The following is a 17759-nucleotide window of genomic DNA, read 5'->3' as shown; positions in this document are numbered from 1 at the left end:
AATTAGAAGGACACCAGAAGCCCTGAATCCTAGGTACAGCTGGGACAATACACTTTTTTCTTGTCTGAGAAATGTGACTTTCTGATACAAGAACTCAGTGTCAAAAAGGCAGCTTGGTACAGTGGCGAAAGCATGGACGTCAAAAGCAATGTAAGTGCCCATCAACAGATGAATGGATAAAGAAGATGTGGTACATATACATGATGGAATACTATTCAGCCATAAAAACAAATGAAATAATGCCATTTGCAGCAACATGGATGGACCTAGAGATTGTCATACTGAGTGAAGTTAGCCAGACAAATATCACATGATCTCACTTATACATGAAATCTAAAAAAATGATACAAATGAAGTTATTCACTAAACAGAAGTAGACTCACAGACAGAGAAAACAAACTATGGTTACCAAGGGGAGGGGGGGAAGGGATAAGTTAGGAGTTTGGGATTCAAATATACACGCTACTACATATAAAATAGATAACCAACAAGGACCTATTATATAGTACAGGGAACTCTCCTCAATATCTTGTAATAACCTATAATGGAAGAGAATGTAAAAAAAGAATATATATATTTATACATATATATACATACACATATACACACGTATATATAAAATGAATCACTTTGTTGTACACCTGAAACTAACCCAATGACTGTAAATCAACTCTATTTCAAGAAAAATTTTTTTTAAAAGCATGGACGTCGGACCCAAATAGACATGGCTTCAAATTCTGGCTCCATCACTTGCTAGCTGTGTGACTCTGGGCAGGTTAGCTAACCTCTATGGGCCTCAGGTTACTCATATATAAAATGAAAGAGATGTAGAAGTCTCATGTGGATCTTCTGGGGATTAAATGTAATGACAGACATCTGGTAGGGTCAAAATACATGTTGGTTTTCTTCTCCTTTTTGACAGTGGGGCCTCTGGGTCAACCCTGGTCTGCTTTCCCAGAGGCTGAGAGCCAGGACAGAGCTGCGTCACAGATGAGTGGGAAGCCAGGGCATGAGGCTGAGGTAGCCCAGGAAAGTCTGATATGAACAGTGGCAAAGCTGGGGCAGAAAGGTCAGGGTTGGGAGAACATTGTCTTGAATTTCTCCAGTGGTCCAGAATCTACTTTCCTAGAGATCAGTTTGCTTTTTGGAAATAGCCTCAAGGCAGTGGGAACTAATTTATAGGATTATAGAGGTGGCTCCAATTGGGAGATTCTTCTTTTATGTCACCTCTCTCCTCCATCCTCCCTCTGGAGATGATGACTCCTCCGGCCTCTACCTGCCCCTTCTGGCAAAATGCTCGTGGGCTTAGAATTGGTGTTCTTCTCTCCTGTGTCCTCCCTGGGGGATCCTGTCACTGCCGTGCCTTTGCTGCATCTCCGTGCTGGTAACTCCCCATGCACAGATGGAGTCCACATCACTCTCCAGTTGCTTGGGAGTACATCTGAATGTCTTGAAGTTCCTACAGACCTCACTTTCAAATTCATCCTTCCCACCGTCCCCCACACCTGCTCCTCCTGCGGTGTTCCCTGCACAGTGATCATCACTGTAATCCCCTCTACTGCTTGATTCAGAGGCCTGGAGGCAGCCTTATCCCCTCCTTCACTGCCATTCTCCATCTCCATGTCTGATCTCTGTTGAATCTTAAAGCAAGGACCTCCTTGGATAGAACTGCCCCAGCTCTGGATCCTTCTGGAATGGGATTTCAGAAAGGTCGTCAACAGTGAAAGCCTTATTAAGGTCTGTATTCAGCATCCCAAGGGGATTCTGTGAAATGGACAGACCCACTCATTGTATACCCTCTGGTGTTCACACTGACTTGGGTCTGCTCTCACCACCAAGGTCAACTTGGGTAGGTCTCCCGACCTCTCTCAGCCCATTTCCTCAACTCTAAAATGGGAATAAAGAATTGCACCAAAAAAAAAAAAAAATTGCACCCACTTCATGTTTGTGAGGATTAAATAAGGTTATGGATGGAACGCCTGGCACATACATAGTAAATACTAAAAAGTATTGTTTTTACCATTATTTATTGCCAAACTTCATTTATGTAATCTATTTAGTAAGTTAAAGATGAAGGACACAAGGAGTCCATTCTGGGGAGACGATGACATAGTTTTTGAATCTCCACAATCCACCTATAAACAATGGCAGAGCAGATAAATAGCTAAACCAAAAACCATGGGCAATATTTACTACAAAGCTAGGTTGTCCCCCCAGACCCCAAACTATAAGCAGGTGGGAACAAACCAGCAACAGTGACAAGCCCTCCATGGCAGTGATTTCTGTACAGAAGGAAACAAGGAAAATAATAACACAGCCTATGACGGACCAGAGCACAGGGGAATTCAAAATAGTGAGCCGACATTGACTGGGAGGCACAGCTGACCAGTCTGAGAATAGCAGATGAAACTGGGAGGGACTTGTCCAGACCCATCTCAGGTGAGTGAAAAGGGCCCTTGGTAAGTTTTGCAGGAGCTGGAGAGTCTGGGACACAAAATCGCTTTAATCAATCCAGCCAGAGCTCCCATCTAGGAAAGATCCCAGGGAGAAACTGTTGGGAATGAAATCAAAACTGAGCAGGAAGGGGGCACCTCAGACCAAAGAAAGAGGAGGTCCAGAGAGAAGTGGGCAAGTGGAAGTGGGCAAGGAAATCCCAGGTAGCAAGCTGCCTTGGGATGTGACATGTCACTTAAACAACAGAAGAGGAAAGTCTGTTAGAAAAGCTACCCTGAGCCACACCATCTTATAAAGGTTCAGGGAAACTAATATTATGTGAAAATGAGCAACAGAAAAGTATCAAAGTCAAATTCCATGTCAAGTTATAAGCCAAAGGAGAAAAAACAGCAGAACAACATTGTACAAGGAAAGCACCTCAGAAAAGACAGTGTGGTGGATTGTTTCATAAATGGCTCCCCAATGAATCAGGCTGCCTGGTATCCATGACCAGTGCAGTTCCCTCCCATGTGGTCCCTGGTCTTCGTCATGTGACTTGCTTTGTCCAGTTGGACATCAGGAAATGTGAAGCAAGCAGAGCCTTGATAGGCACGTGGGAGTTGGGTTCTCCTTCTTGAAACCGCTGCCACCATGTGAGCAAGCTCTCTCTAGTCCCCTTGATATGAAAGACCACCCAGAGAGAGGGGCCCATTTATCTCAGCTGTCCTGGCTGACCCAGCAGCTGAATGAGTGACCACAACAAAAACCAGCAGAAGAACCACTCAATCAAGTGGCAGATAAAAAGGAATGAAACTGAGTTATTTGTAGTGAGGTGGATGGACCTAGAGACAGTCATACAGAGTGAAGTAAGTCAGAGAGAGAAGAACAAATACTGTATGCTAACACAAATATATGGAATCTAAAAAAAAAAAAAAAAAGAAAAAAAATGGTCAGAAGAACCTAGGGGCAAGATGGGAATAAAGATGGAGATCTACTAGAGAATGGACTTGCAGATACAGGGAGGGGGAAGGGTAAGCTGGGACAAAGTGAGAGAGTGGCATGGACATATATACACTACCAAAAGTAAAATAGATAGCTAGTGAGAGGCAGCCGCAAAGCACAGGGAGATCAGCTCGGTGCTTTGTGACCACCTAGAGGGGTGGGATAGGGAGGGTGGGAGGGAGGCAGATGCAAGAGGGAAGAGATGTGGGGACATATGTATATGTGTGACTGATTCACCTTGTTATAAAGCAGAGGCTGACACACCATTGTAAAGCAATTATACTCCAATAGAGATGTTAAAAAAAAATCAAGTGGCAGAATTGTGATAATACAATTGTTATTGTTCTAAGCCACTAGGTTTTGACATGGTTTGTCATATAGCAATTGACAACTAATATAGACATTAAGAATTAATAACTAAATAGACATTTAAAAATTATGCAAGACATGAAAGAACACATAAATTATAATTTAAATACTCAGAAATCTGGCAAAAGAACTCAGGAAAAAAATTAGAAACAAAGGGAAATTATTTCAGAAATAAATATTTCACTAGAAAGTACACAAAGCAAATAAACGCAACAGAGAATGCTTTAAAGTAAAGAGAAAGAAAAAAATGAGAAAAAATTTAAACATAGGATGAAAGAGATAAGAAAGATTTGAAAATGGCAAATATTGAAGACTGACAAAGAAGACCCAACATTCAGATAATAGGCAGCCTTAACAAAGGAAAAGAATGTGTACTAAAAAAAATGACATTTCCATGAAAAGTCCTAAAGAAAAACCAACCTGAAACCACATTGCAAGAGCACTGTGTACCTGAGAATATAGATCCAAAATGACCAACACCAAAATTGTATTCTGGCAACACTACTGGACTTTAAGGAAAAAGAAGAAGGGTTTGTTGTTTACTTGTTTGTTTGTTTTTCCCTAAGCTGGAGCCAACCTTTCTGGCTGAGTAGGAGTTCTCTAGAAAACACAGGAGGAGATGGTCTTCCTGGCAGGGGAGACAGTTTAGGTAAGGGCCAAAGGTGTGACAAAGCACGGCACATACTGGGCATGGTTTGGGGTCTGGTGAGGGGATGGGAGGTGGGTGAGGGAGGGGTGAGATGAAGCAGGAGAGGAATGCTGAGGCCTGAGGGGATCTGGAATACTCACCCATGTAGGGCTTGGTCCCGGCCATGGAGGAAGCCTTTTCTGTGCCTTTCACGACCGTCGCTATGTTGAAGTCCGTGATGTGAACATGTCCTGGAGATACAGAATCAGAAACCACAGTTAGCAAGAGCTGTAGGCAGCTGGGTTATTTCCTTGTCTGATTTAAAGCTGTGGTCTGCAAAGCGGTGGGTGGGGCAGGAAGAAAATATTAGAACTTTTATTTACATTAGTATTTTAACTGATACTTTAGAAGTGCCTATTTTGGGCAGCATCATTTACAGTAGCCAAGCTATGGAAACAACCTAAGTGTCCATCAGCAGTCAAATGGATCAAGGTGTGGTATGTGTATACAGTGGAATTTATTCAGCCCTGAGAAAGAAGGACATCCTGCCATTTGGGACAATCAGGATGGATCTTGAGGGCATTATGTTAAGTGAGAAGGCAGACAGAGACGGACAAATACTGCATGGTCTCACTTGTATGTGGAATCTAAAAAAAAAAGTCGAACTCAGAGAGACAGAGAGTAGAAAAGTGGTTGCTAGGGGATGGGGGAGGGGGAAATAGGGAAAGGCTGGTAAAAGGATACAAACCTTCAGCTGAAGAAGAATAAGGTTTGAGGATAAGGCAAAACATGGTGACTATAGTTGATAACACTGTATTGTATAATTAAGATTTGCTAAGATAGTAGAACTCAAATATGCTCATCCTCCAAAAAATAGATACATATACATATATAAATATGTGAGGTGGAAAAAAAGTCTATTTTATACGCAGGTTTTATAATGTGAATTTTGGTGGTACATGCATATTATTTATAAATAAACAAATATGTTGAAGACATAATGAAGTTTTTATAGATTTAAGTTTAGCAGCACTGGTCCAGAGAGTGAAAGCTCCTGATAAATAAATGAGACAGGAGAGTCCAGACTCCCTCTCTCAGGAAAACAGTGGGTTGGGAGAGGGTGCATGGAGGGAGGATTCTCATACCCTGAAGACACCCTTGTTCTGCTGTCTGTCTGCTCTGGTCAGCGGGGGTCTTAGTACTGTACCTGATGAATTGAGTAAGGAGGGGGCTTGGGGGTTGAGACCACCTTCCATCCAGCCTAAAGTAACGACAGCAGATGGGACGTGGGTGTTGAAGAACCCTGAGAGGGAAGGAAGAGGGACAGAAAAGGAAGGAGACAAGGAGATGTGGGGATAAAGGGGAAAAGAAAGAAAGTGACAGAAAGAGGGTGAGAGGTGAGAAGGAGGAAAATCCAAAATAGTGAGTACTGGCTCTCTGGGGAATTCGGAACATAAAATAAAACCAGCTCTGTCCATCAATGGATGAATGGATAGAGAAGAGGTACGATGGGTCTACGTAGATATACAATGGGATAGTACTCAGCCATAAAAAAGAATGAAATTTTGCCATTTTCAGCAACATGGGTAGACTTGGAGGGCATTATGCTAAATGAAGTAAGTCAGACAGAGAAAGACAAAAACGTTACGATATCACTAATATGTGGGACCTAAAAAATACAACAAGCTAATGAATAAAACAAAAAAGCAGCCAACTCACAGATGTAGAGAATAAACTAGTGGTCACCAGCGGGGAGAGGGAAGGGGTAGGGGATTAAAAAATAGGGTTATTATGGGATTATAGGAAATCATGTGTGTGAAACTTTTGAAAACTGTAAAGCACTACAGAATTTTAAAAACACATAAAATAAAATAAAACCAGCTCTGAGACCCTTGAATACCTGATATCAATGCAATCACATTTCTTTCTGTTTGTCATCACATCATCTTGTGAAAATGGTTGGATTTTCACCAAATCTGAGAGCTGTGTTTGGGATGGTGGGGCTTAAATACAGAAGTGGGTGGCATACACAAAATTGGGACATTGGGAGAGCCTGGAGGGCACCTCCAAGAGATGGACAGACCCTCAGTAGAGCAGGTGCAAAGAGGCCTGCTGAGAGGTTCATGGGAGAGGCGTACCTGATGTGATCAGCCACGGTGGACGGAAAAAGCACCAGCGGTGTCACATGCAAATCCCAAATCTCAGGCTCAACAGCCAGCACCGATGTGTGACTAAGCTGCTCTGCCAGGCACTCTGTCCAGTGCCCCCGGGTGAGATGCAGCAGGAGGTACTCAGTGATGATCTGTAGTACCCTTCAGCTGCTTGTGGATGAAGCTTAAGTCACCCAGCCAGGCCCTTGCTGGGAACCCTTTCTGGCCAGACACACAGTGTCCCCACCCAGGTAGCATCTCTAGAACATATCCAGTCTGCTCCAGCCTCTGGGGCTGGGATGAGCATCCCTCCCATTCAGCCATCCATGGTCCTATCTGCAGAGAGGCAGTGCGGTGCAGTAGTTGGGTGTACAGACTCTGAGACAGGCTGCCTTGGTTTGGGTCTCAGCTTTGTTGTGACCAGCTGTGTGACCTTGGGCAAATAATCTCCCTAAGCCTTGGTTTTCTCATCTGTAAAATGGGGATGATGATAACAAAACATCCATCTCAGAGGGCTGTTGGGAGGAGTCAGGGAGTTAATACATATGAAATGGTTAGAGCATACTGACCCACATGAAGTAGGGAATGTCGTATAAGCATTTACTCTTAGCAGTACTGTCCTGCCAAGGCGTGGCTCCAATCCCCTCTCCAGCTAGGGCCAGTCCACTCCTGCATCCTCTATTGCCTCATTTCTAATACTAACAAACAAGTAAATTCACAGTCCTGTTTTCCACTGTGAGGTATGTGAAAGTAGGTGGACGTCTGAGTCGTTTCTGCACCCCACACCTGAACAGTTCCAAGCACAGAATCACCACTGGGAGGGAATTCTGGAATCTTCAAATATGGTTTTTATTTGGTTTTCTTTCATTTCTCCTCCTCTTAAAATGTTTTAATATTTGCATTATGAAAGTAAAGCCAGCTCATTATAATAAATCACAGAATACAAACATGTGTTTGAATCTCTCCTTTCCCTGCCATATAACCACCCTGATTCATACAACTCCTCCATTATTTCTCCCTTCACTTATGCAAACGTATATCCACATACGTTGTTAGGATTTGGTTTTGTTCTTAAAATAAAGAGCTCAATACTCCATGGGTCATTCTAAGAGTCACTTTTGCATTTAACCATGTATTGTAGACATATTTCCAAATCAATATACGTAGGTCTACCTATGAGGTCCACAATTCCTACCTCCATTCGAAATCCATTGTTTTGTTTTGTTTTGTTGTTTTGTAATTCAGTTAGTGATAAAATCTGACCTGGAAGTCCTCTTCATAGTTTTTAAATTTTATTTTTAAAAATAAATTTATTTATTTTATTTATTTTTGCTGCATTGGGTCTTTGTTGCTGTGTGCGGGCTTTCTCTAGTTGTGGCGAGTGGTGGCTTCTCTTGTGGAGCACGGGCTCTAGGCACGTGGGCTGCAGTAGTTGCAGCGTGTGGGCTCAGTAGTTGTGGCACGCGGGCTCTAGAGCACAGGCTCAGTAGTTGTGGCGCGTTGGCTTAGTTGCTCCACGGCATGTGGGATCTTCCTGGACGAGGGCTCGAACCTGTGTCCCCTGCATTGGCAGGCAGATTCTTAACCACTGCGCCACCAGGGAAGCCCTTCATAGTTTTATTTATTCTACTTAGGGTGAAAAGTCATGTTTTGCTACAGAAACATTTATATATTTGATTACAAGATGCTCTCCAAGCCTTGCTACATAGTATACAGTATATATTACATAATATACAACATATATTATTTTAAAATATTATTATACGTTATGTTAGACACATTATTTTCATATTATTATGATATATATTATTTAATACAAGTATATATTTAAGTCTGAAAATATCTGAGTTATGAAACCAAATCTGGCCCCAAGAGTTTCAGATAAGAAATTGTGGACCTGTATTTGCAGAGTATTCCATATATGGTTATACCATATTTTATTCAACAATTCTCCTATTATGGCACTCAGGTTGTTTCCAGTTTTGTTTGCTTAATTTTTTGTCTTGTTCTTATAAAATATGCAGCAGTAGTATTCTTGAACTTATCTTTACATATTGATACTTTTATTTTGACTGGAGAAACTCCCAGAAGTGGAAGCGTGGAGTTAAAGGGTATGCATTTTATGCTCCCGAAACTTACAATTTATGGTACTATAAACAGAATATGAGTGTGTATTTCTCTGCACTTTTACTAGCACTCACTGTTATCAATAATTTTACTTATTGGCTATTATCAGATGATGAGAAAGGTTATTTCAGCGCTGATGCGGCTGCATAGTTTTCATGTGACCAGTATCTCTGCGAACTGCCTATCTAGAATATTGGTCAATTTTCAGTCAGAGATCCTTGACTATTCAATACATTTACCCTTTTCTCTGGTCCAACTACTGCAAATATCATCTTCTAGATTATTGCTTTTCTTTTGACTTTATAGTATCTCTTCCATATGAAAGTTTAAAGAATTCAAACAATATATTATTTTTATAGTTTCTGAGTATTATTTTACTTATAACTTTCCAGTTTCCAGAAACCTACTCTACCCCTAAGATTTTATATATTTTCTTATAATATATATATATAATTTATATTTTATATCAATATTTAAATCTCCCAACCATATGGATTATATTTTTCTATATGGTATGATATAGTTTCTGATTTTATTTCTTCCAAGTAGATAGCTATTTGTTTCAACATTTATTGAAAATGTCATCCTTTTCCAATAACTTGTAATGTGACCTTCATTTTACATCAAGTCACACATATATGTGGATTTGCATATGGATTCTTCTTCTGTTGTACTGACCTATTGTTTATTGCTGGACCAGAATTATACTCATTTCATTACAATAGATTTGTAGCCCATTGTAAAATTAGATAAGAGCGGTCACCCTCATGATTGTTTCTTTTCCATGTTTTCTTGGAAACACAGAAAAGAACATTTATTCTCAAATGTTTATTTTTGGAGATGAATTCTGTCCAGTTTTAGGAGATACTCCCATTAAGATTTTGATAGGAATTACACTAAGTTATGCATTCATGTGAGAAGTGTGGACATGTAATCCACCCAAGGTCATGCTCTGTCTTTCATTCAGCTTTATTCCTTCAGTGTATGTTTAGTGTTCTCTTCATTTAGACCTTGTAACTCCCTGGATAAATTTATTCCTAGATATTATATAGTTTTGGTCACCATTTTGAATGAAAATATTTTCCTTTCCTTTTTATACCTAGTCATTTTTAGTACAATAAAAAGCTCTTAAGTTTTGCTTATTTATCTCCTATTTTGCTACTCTATTAATCATCCATAGTACAAGATATTATCTCCCAATATCCCATCTCCCCTTCTAGGTAGTAATAGAATTTTTAACTGAGTTCATGCTCACCCAGTTAAAGACTATATTTCCCAGACCCCCTTGCAGCTGGTCATGTGACAAGGTTCTGACCAATGGGATATGAACAGAATGATATTTGCAACTTTCAGGATATTTCCTTAAAGGGAATGAGAATTCCCTCCTTCCCTCCACTACCCCCCCCACCCCCGCATTCTGTCACCTGTTATGTGGACTTGGGGGGATATTTTGGGCCACACAGATGAGGAGCAACAAAGTAGAAGCAGCTTGGGTCACAGTAAATGTCAACGGAGGAGAGATTAGACTTTTACCAAAGAGAAAACTACTTCTGTTTCGTTAAAAAAATTTTTGTGAGTCTTTGAAAAGCAATTATGTCTCTTTTAAATTTCACAACCCGCTATTAATTTTGATGATTTTTCTAGTGAGCCTTTTGGTGTTTCTAGGCATAGAAGCACATCATCTGCATACAATGATGGTGTCCTTTCCCTGGTTGAAGCGCTTAGAGCACAGTGGTTAAGAACACAGTCTTTAGAGTCAGATTGCTCAAGAACAAACAGCTGTGCTCCTGTGTGGGACATCTGCTGTTTGTGGCCACTCACATCCCCTTGTCTCAGCAATTACTCATCCCTGCGCATCTGGCTGTGGAATGAGGCATGTGGCTCCAGCTGCAGCCAGCCAGGCCAACCTCACGCTCTGGCTCTAACAGTTGGCTCAGGGTTGGGCATATGAACCAACTGGGGCCAATGAAAACTGGGGAGATGATTTTCTAGGGATTCAGGAAATGGAGAGTTTTCTTTCTTTTTTTTTCAGGAGCTACCTAAAGTGATATTCTCTGCCTTTGGCCAGTGTGATGTGGGGATATAACCACCCTCCTGCCCCCCCAGGAACTGTAGAAGCCACTGGCTTCCACAAAGAAAGACAAGCTAAAGATGAAGCCTATCCTTGGAGAAGGCAGAGCTGCAAGGGTGGCAGAGAAATGGTGCCAAAGCCTGAGCGAACCCTGCCTGAAGCCACATTCCACTGGGCTTCAGCTATACAAGCTAAAAAAACCCCTTTGTTGCTTAGGACTATTTGAGTTGGGCTCCCTGTTCTTTGCCACACACGGCTGGTGTCCTAATTGATGTAGCCACTTACCATGAGATTTGGGCAGGTTATTCCACTCTATAAGCCTCTGATTCTACTAATACTAATAAGTACCTTGTAGGGTAGTTGTAAGCATTAAACAGGGTAGACAGGGACTGAGAATATGACCTTTGAGCAAACACCCAGAGAAGAGAGGCAGCAAGCCATTGGACTTCTGGGGGAGGAGTGTGATGGCAGAGGGAATGGGCAGCACAAAGGCCCTGCAAGGGACCAGCGAGGGAGCCAGAGAGAGAAAGTGGGAAAGGGGCTCAGATGGCTTTTACTCCAAGTGAGAGGGTTTTGAGAAAGAGAGATACAATCCAACTCACTTTAGAATCACTTTGGCTTGTGTATGGATTGTAGTGGCAATAGTCAAAGCAGGGAAACTGATAAAGAGGGAGAAAAACAATGTAACCCCCATCTATTTAAGCTGCTGTTGTTTAGGGTTGCGTAACTGGTACATAACTGGTGCTGAAGCGCATTTAATCCTTAAGTACTCTTATCAGGGGGGTATGGCTACCCTGTTTTTTACAGAAGAGTAGCCCGAAGCTCCAGAGACCAGTGACTCATCCACGGTCAGCAGCTGATACGTGGGAAGCTGTTTGTCTCCAGCCTCTTCCGGGGCGGGCATTTCCCTCCGCCCCACGCTGCCCCCTTCAGAGCTGAGTCTCACAGCCCAGCCCTTACTTCCTTCCGGCCCTCTGGGGTGGAGGATCTGGGGCAACTCTGAAGCCGACCAGTCTACAGGGAATTCACGTCCAACAGGAGCGCCAGACAGCAGAATTCCACTTCTGGTTTCTGTACCGCGTGAGTTGATGAGCTGTAACTTCCCGGTGTGTCTCCTTTAACGGTTGAGTCAAGATATGGGAAAGTGAAAATTAGTGCCATATGAGGTCTCCGAGTTCCTTCTAAGGAGGATGGAAATTTACTACAAAATGTGCAAATATGAACTGACTTTTCAGCTATTTGTTTTCTGTAAATTAAAAACATTCAAAATTCAGGGAGAGAAGGAGCCCAGGATACTGTGTGAGATCTGTTAGTGCAAGTTTTAATGAGAGAATCAATAATCAATAATCATCCTCCCGGCCCTGTTTATGAATCCTGAACTCCAGCCCTGCTTCTCTCCTTTCTCTGAACTCATGGAAATTCATCACACCTCCAAGACTCTGACACCATTTGGAATGCTTTTTCCTCCCCTCTGCCTTGCAGATTTCCATTCATTCTTCAAAACCTGGCTGGAGAGTTATATTACTGCTGGATGCATCTCTAACCTTTGCTTGCTTGCTTCCACTAACAGGAGACTCACTACCACGAGGGGTGTGTGTGTCTTAGTTGGCTTGGGCTGCTAAAACAGATTACCAAAGACTGAGTGGTGTAAACATCAAGCATTTATTCTTCACAGTCCTGGAAGCCAGAAGTCCAAGATCAGGGTGCCAGCATGGTAGGGTTCTTGGTGAAGGTCTTCTTCCTAGTTTACATGACAGCTTTCTTGCTGTGTCCTCACATGGTGGAGAGAGAGAGAGCTCTGGTCCCTTCATCCCCTTTATAGGGCACGAATCCCATCATGGGGGCTCCAACCCTATGACTTCTTCCAAACCCAATTACTTCCTAAAGGCCTCAACTCCAAGTACCATCACACTGGGGGTTAAGGCTTCAACATGAATTTTGGTGGAGACACATTTAATCCATGGCAGACTGACTAGTTTAGGCTTCTCCTCTGGACCCCGACCCGTACCTCCACAGTCCCCTCTACTGTCATTCCCATGCTAGCATTCACCATGTTGTATCTGTCACTTTGTCCATCTCCTTGAGGCCAGGAATCCTCCCTCATTCATTTCTATGTCCCCAGTACCTTAGCACTGGCCTGACCTGGAAAAGGTACTTATCAAGTGTTTGTTGACTGGCTGATCGACTGACCAAACAAAAGACTGAATGAAGGAAATATGGTAGGCAATCCTATCACCTTTTTTCATTCTTTACTTCTTAAGGCTATCATGATATTTACAGGAGTTGACAACACTTCACATTTCAATTTTTGACTTTTAAAACTGTAGCAACGTCACTTTTTCAGCTGGACCTCAGCTGACGGGACTCAGCCACCCTCTCCATGGTTTTTGTAATCACTGGTGCCAGTGTCAGGATTGGCACCACGAGGACCTGTAACTTGGGCTATTTTCTGAGTACAAAAGTACTTGACATCCATGTGACTTGGAAAAATTCTCACTCATTTCTTCATTCACTTAGCAATCATTTAATGAGCACCTCCTACCTGTGCATATGGGTGGTGGGGGCTTGAAACTGCAGACACTAAGGATGTGCCAGTTACCTGTGTCATGGAACTGGGGGGTGGGATGATGGAGATTACACGGGGCTAAAGTCCCATCCACAGTCCCCTCATTGGGGTATAACTGGCAATGCAGAGAATCTTCTCAGTATTACCAGTAACAGGGACTCCTACTTTGAAGACTGATTCCTGCATCTTCCCTGTATATTCCAGGAGAAAACATCCAAAGCCTTCCTGAATTTTGCTGACTTTTCATCTGTTTCTTCTGCACCTACATTGCAGAAGTGTCTATTCCTGCTCCACCATGCCACCCCCCTTCCCTTCTCCCCTCTCAGCCCCTGTAATGAAATAACCCCAAACCCGCGTGGGTATTCACCAAATGAGTGAGGGCAGTGCAGTGCTCTCACTGGGACCGACAAGGCCACAATCCAGGAAAAGATGGGGTCTGCTTGGGAGGGGATAGTCAACCGAACGGCAGGCTTTGTTTACTGCAGAGTGAGTTCTCTCTAGGTCTGTCCTCAGGAAGCCAAGATTGGATTCGTGGCTCTGAATTCCTGGGAGTGAGTACTAAGGTAGTGCCCACCAGAGGGCACTAGATTGGGAGTTAGGCTGACAGGGGGGTCCATGTGTAAGAGATGATCTCCTCGCACATTATTTTCTGCCTTGTTTCCCTGGAATTTGGAGTAAAGCCTCGTGGGAACATCTATCCCCACCTTAGCTGGTTTACGGGGTCTACATCATGCCTAAGCCAGAGGCCAGAGTGGTGCTGCTGAAAAGATGCAGCTGGATGCCCAAGAGGATGAGAACCTTGCTGTGGACCCAACGGCCCCGCCCATGACAGGCTCACATGCTCACTGCTAATAATATCTGTACTTCCAAGATGTCAGTGTGATGCTACCCTGGCTGTGATACTTCCCTCAGGATCACACATCCTGGGCACTGTTTCCTGTTGCCTTCATGGAGATGACAGTGAATGTACTGTAGGACAGTGGCAGAAAGAGAGTGGGGGTGAGGAGAGGGAAAAGGAAGGAGGGAAGGAAGAAGAAAAGAAAGAAAGAAAGAAAGAAGCCAAATCAAATTCCAGGGCACCAGCTTATCCAGGCTTCATTTGGCTTTACCTCAACCAAAGATTGACTCTGTTTCGGGGCACACCTTTGCCGGATGTAGAACGAATGACCCTCTGATTTTCTTCTGTTCTATTTGATTTGACCTCCTCCCCTATCTTGGACATGGGATGGGAAAGAAGGACTTTCAAAACAATCTGTGTGGGACTTCCCTGGTTGTCCAGTGTCCCCCTTCCAATGCAGGGGATGCTGGTTCGATCCCTGGTCAGGGAACTAAGATCCTACAGGCCGCAGGGCAACTAAGCCTGTGCGCGCCTCAACTACTGTACTCGCGGGCCTCAACTAGAGAGCCCGTGTGCTGCAAACCACAGGGACCACGTGCTCTGGACCCCACGCACCACAGCTACAGAGCCCACACACCCTGGAGCCTGTGTACCACAAGTAGAGAAGAGAAAACCCGCATGCCACAACCAGAGAGAAGCCCGCGCACCACAATGAAGGTCCTGCGTGCCGCAACTAAGACCGACGCGGCCAAAACTAAATAAAATAAATAAATAATAAACAAATCTTCAAAAAACCAAAAAAATCTGTGTGCTCCCTGCTCCCCCTGTGCGGGGGTGGACAAGCAATAGCAGGGTACAAGAAATGCAACACGTGTGGGATTTCTTGAGCTCCTAGGCTGAGATTCGGGGGAAGTCCCACCCAAGACGCGTTTCAACGCCTTCGCCCGGGATATATTGTGATTTCGTAAAACCTGCCCAGCCTTCACACCCTGTTTGATATGATGCTGCTTGGAAACCGCCTCCCCCAAGGCTTTTGAGAGGGCGCAACAGTTCTGAGTTTCTTTCCCCTCTTCTCTACTTCTGTGGCTTTTAATGTTAAGTCACGAGATTTTGGGTTAATTAGTTACTGCAGCATAGCCATGGCTACCTGATCAATCATTTCCCTTCCACGTCTCTGTGTTGGCATGTAATTTTATGCAATCATACTAATCACAGTGAATTAGGTTTACAGGGAGGTTTTTACAAACTTTCTCAGCCATGATTTGCTCTTTGCAATGACTGAGAGGCACGGGGATAGAGACTATATTTTGATACCTAGTATACTTTTCCACTCCATTCTTTCCTGCCTCCTGTATTATAAGGACCAGAAAGAGAGAAAAACCACATGTCCTGACCCTCTTGCAGCTAGGGGTCTGGACAAGATTTAGCTTCTGCTTTTCAAATGCACTCAGGCAAGGTTTGGAAGCAGAAAGGAAGCAGAAGGAGAATGCCATTTGAAGTCTGGAGTTACACTGTCTCAAGTCAAAGAAGTATGCGTGTCTCCAAACCAGAAGCTGGCAGACAGACATGACACACACCCTTCCCTGTCACCTTCAGAGGGAGCACAGCCCTGCGGACACCTTGACCTCGGGTTCCTAGTCTCCAGGACTGGGAGACAATACATCTCTGCTGTTTATTGCCTCTCAAATCTGTGGGACTTTGTTCCAGCACCCCTAGGAAACTAATACAGGGGGCTATTTATTGGGGGTCCTCAGAGATTCCTGCTTTGGGTCTTCAGGACTTTAAGACATCACACTGTGCTGGACACTTCCATTCCCAGCAGTCTTCAGAAAGAATCTCATTACAAACCTCCCAAGGACTCCAGGCTAGCTTTAAGCCACATTCCTAAGCTTTATCCTTAAACTCGTCTAGAATAATGACACGCACTGTTGGCCCCTCTGACTTAGCAGAAACACCTCTGCCCACCCCCCACCCCCCCAATTTGCCTGGGTGGCTTTTCCCACTTCCATCTCAGCTGCTCCAATCCCTGCATCTGAGGCTTCAGAATCAACACACGCCTGATTTGTTAATTTCCTGGAGTCTCGGTCGTGAGGGGGATGTCACAGCACATACAGTGTTTTGACAAGTGATAAGGGGGTGTTGCTGCTGGCCACTGCCGTTTTGGGGAACACTTATCACACTTGCTTACAAATATGTCAGCAACAGATGGAGAGGAAATTCTTTGAAATAAGTCCAGTGAATGAGTGCTCTGAAATAGAGCCTGTTATTAGAAAATTAGAAGTGAAGTCCTCAGATTAGGAGACACTTACCATTGAAAAGATAGTTTGTTATTCACAGCTCCTAAGAGGAGGGGTCACATCACACCATGTGGGTCCCCCCAGGGAAGTACTAGCGTTAGGCATGAGACAGAGGGAGAAGGGAGGAAATGTGGCCAAGAGCCTTTCTGGTGGTTTCTGTGGGAAGGAACAGGTAAGGCAGGGCAAGCAGGCTTAGGACTGGCTAGTCTGAGTGATCTCAGGGGTTCTGGGGCACAGGAGCTGTCCCTGGCTGTCTGGATCCTGGCGCTGGGGTGTTTAGGGATACAATGAGAAAACAGATTCATTCTGCTGGCATGGCTGCTGTGTCACCTGTTACTAAAGGTCCAGGTGAGGTTTCTGATCCCCAAGCGCCCATCCCGAGGTCCCTGAGAAAAGAATGAGTTCTACACCTCACAGCCTGCTGTCCTCTGGCCAGTGGAGCTTTCTCTTTTGCCCTCTGGAAGGCTCTGCTCCCAAATGCTCTGGTGCCCACACTCTGGAGGGAGGATGCAGAAATCTCTCCCTCCCCCTCTTGCGAGATGAGTCAAGTGAGTGCCTCTGCGGGTGGGACCCTGGCATTGGCACCTTTTACGGTTCCTGGGTGACGTGCAGCCGTGGCTGAGACGCGCCACCCTAGACCACGATGTCCTCGGCCACAGGGGGTCTGTGTCCTTGGGTCGCCTGTCACAACACCTGGCTTATGGCAGGTCTGCAAAAGTGAAGGAATTACTTTCCTGCATACAGAAGAGGACAGAGCTACAGTTGTCCCTCAGTATCTGCAGGGGATTGGTTCCAGGACCCCCACTGATACCCAAATCTTTGGATGCTCAAGTCCCATGTATAAAATGGTGTACAATTTACATATAACCTGGGCACACCCTTCCATATACTTTTTTTCTTTTTACTTATAGATACCTCATACAATGTAAATGCTATGTAAATAGTTGTAAGTACAATGCGTATGTTATGTAAATAGTTGTCAGCTAGCAGCAAATTCAAGTTTTGCTTTTTGGAACTTTCTGGAGTTTTTTTCCCTGAATGTTTGCCATCTGAGGTTGGTTCAATTCGAGAATGTGAAACTCCAGATAAGAAAGCTGACAGTATATGGTCAGTACCTTTTGACCAAGGGTCCTCAGTAGACACTCAGGGCAAAACGCAGGCACTGCCCTTCTGTCTCTGACTCCCGGCTCTTTGCTCATTTTGGGGGACGTCAAGCTCCCACGTGTTAAAGGCCAGCCCCCTACCTGCCCATCTGCTGGATGACTGCGTTAATCTCCG

The 17759-nt window shown here is 43.9% G+C and overlaps 1 protein-coding gene across 1 annotated transcript in view; it reads right to left on the bottom strand.

Annotated features, from left to right (window-relative positions):
- Nucleotides 1-17759, bottom strand: part of STK32B (serine/threonine kinase 32B) — a 333967-nt gene that overhangs the window by 44690 nt on the left and 271518 nt on the right. Inside the window, exon 6 of the mRNA XM_024741790.1 lies at nucleotides 4594-4683. Coding sequence (XP_024597558.1) covers nucleotides 4594-4683 — 90 coding nt within the window. The remainder of the gene's footprint in view (nucleotides 1-4593; nucleotides 4684-17759) is intronic.

This window comes from Neophocaena asiaeorientalis, unplaced genomic scaffold, assembly GCF_003031525.2.
Source record: "Neophocaena asiaeorientalis asiaeorientalis breed wild unplaced genomic scaffold, Neophocaena_asiaeorientalis_V1.1 scaffold218, whole genome shotgun sequence".
NCBI lineage: Eukaryota > Metazoa > Chordata > Mammalia > Artiodactyla > Phocoenidae > Neophocaena > Neophocaena asiaeorientalis.
This window is presented reverse-complemented; position numbering and strand designations above follow the sequence as displayed.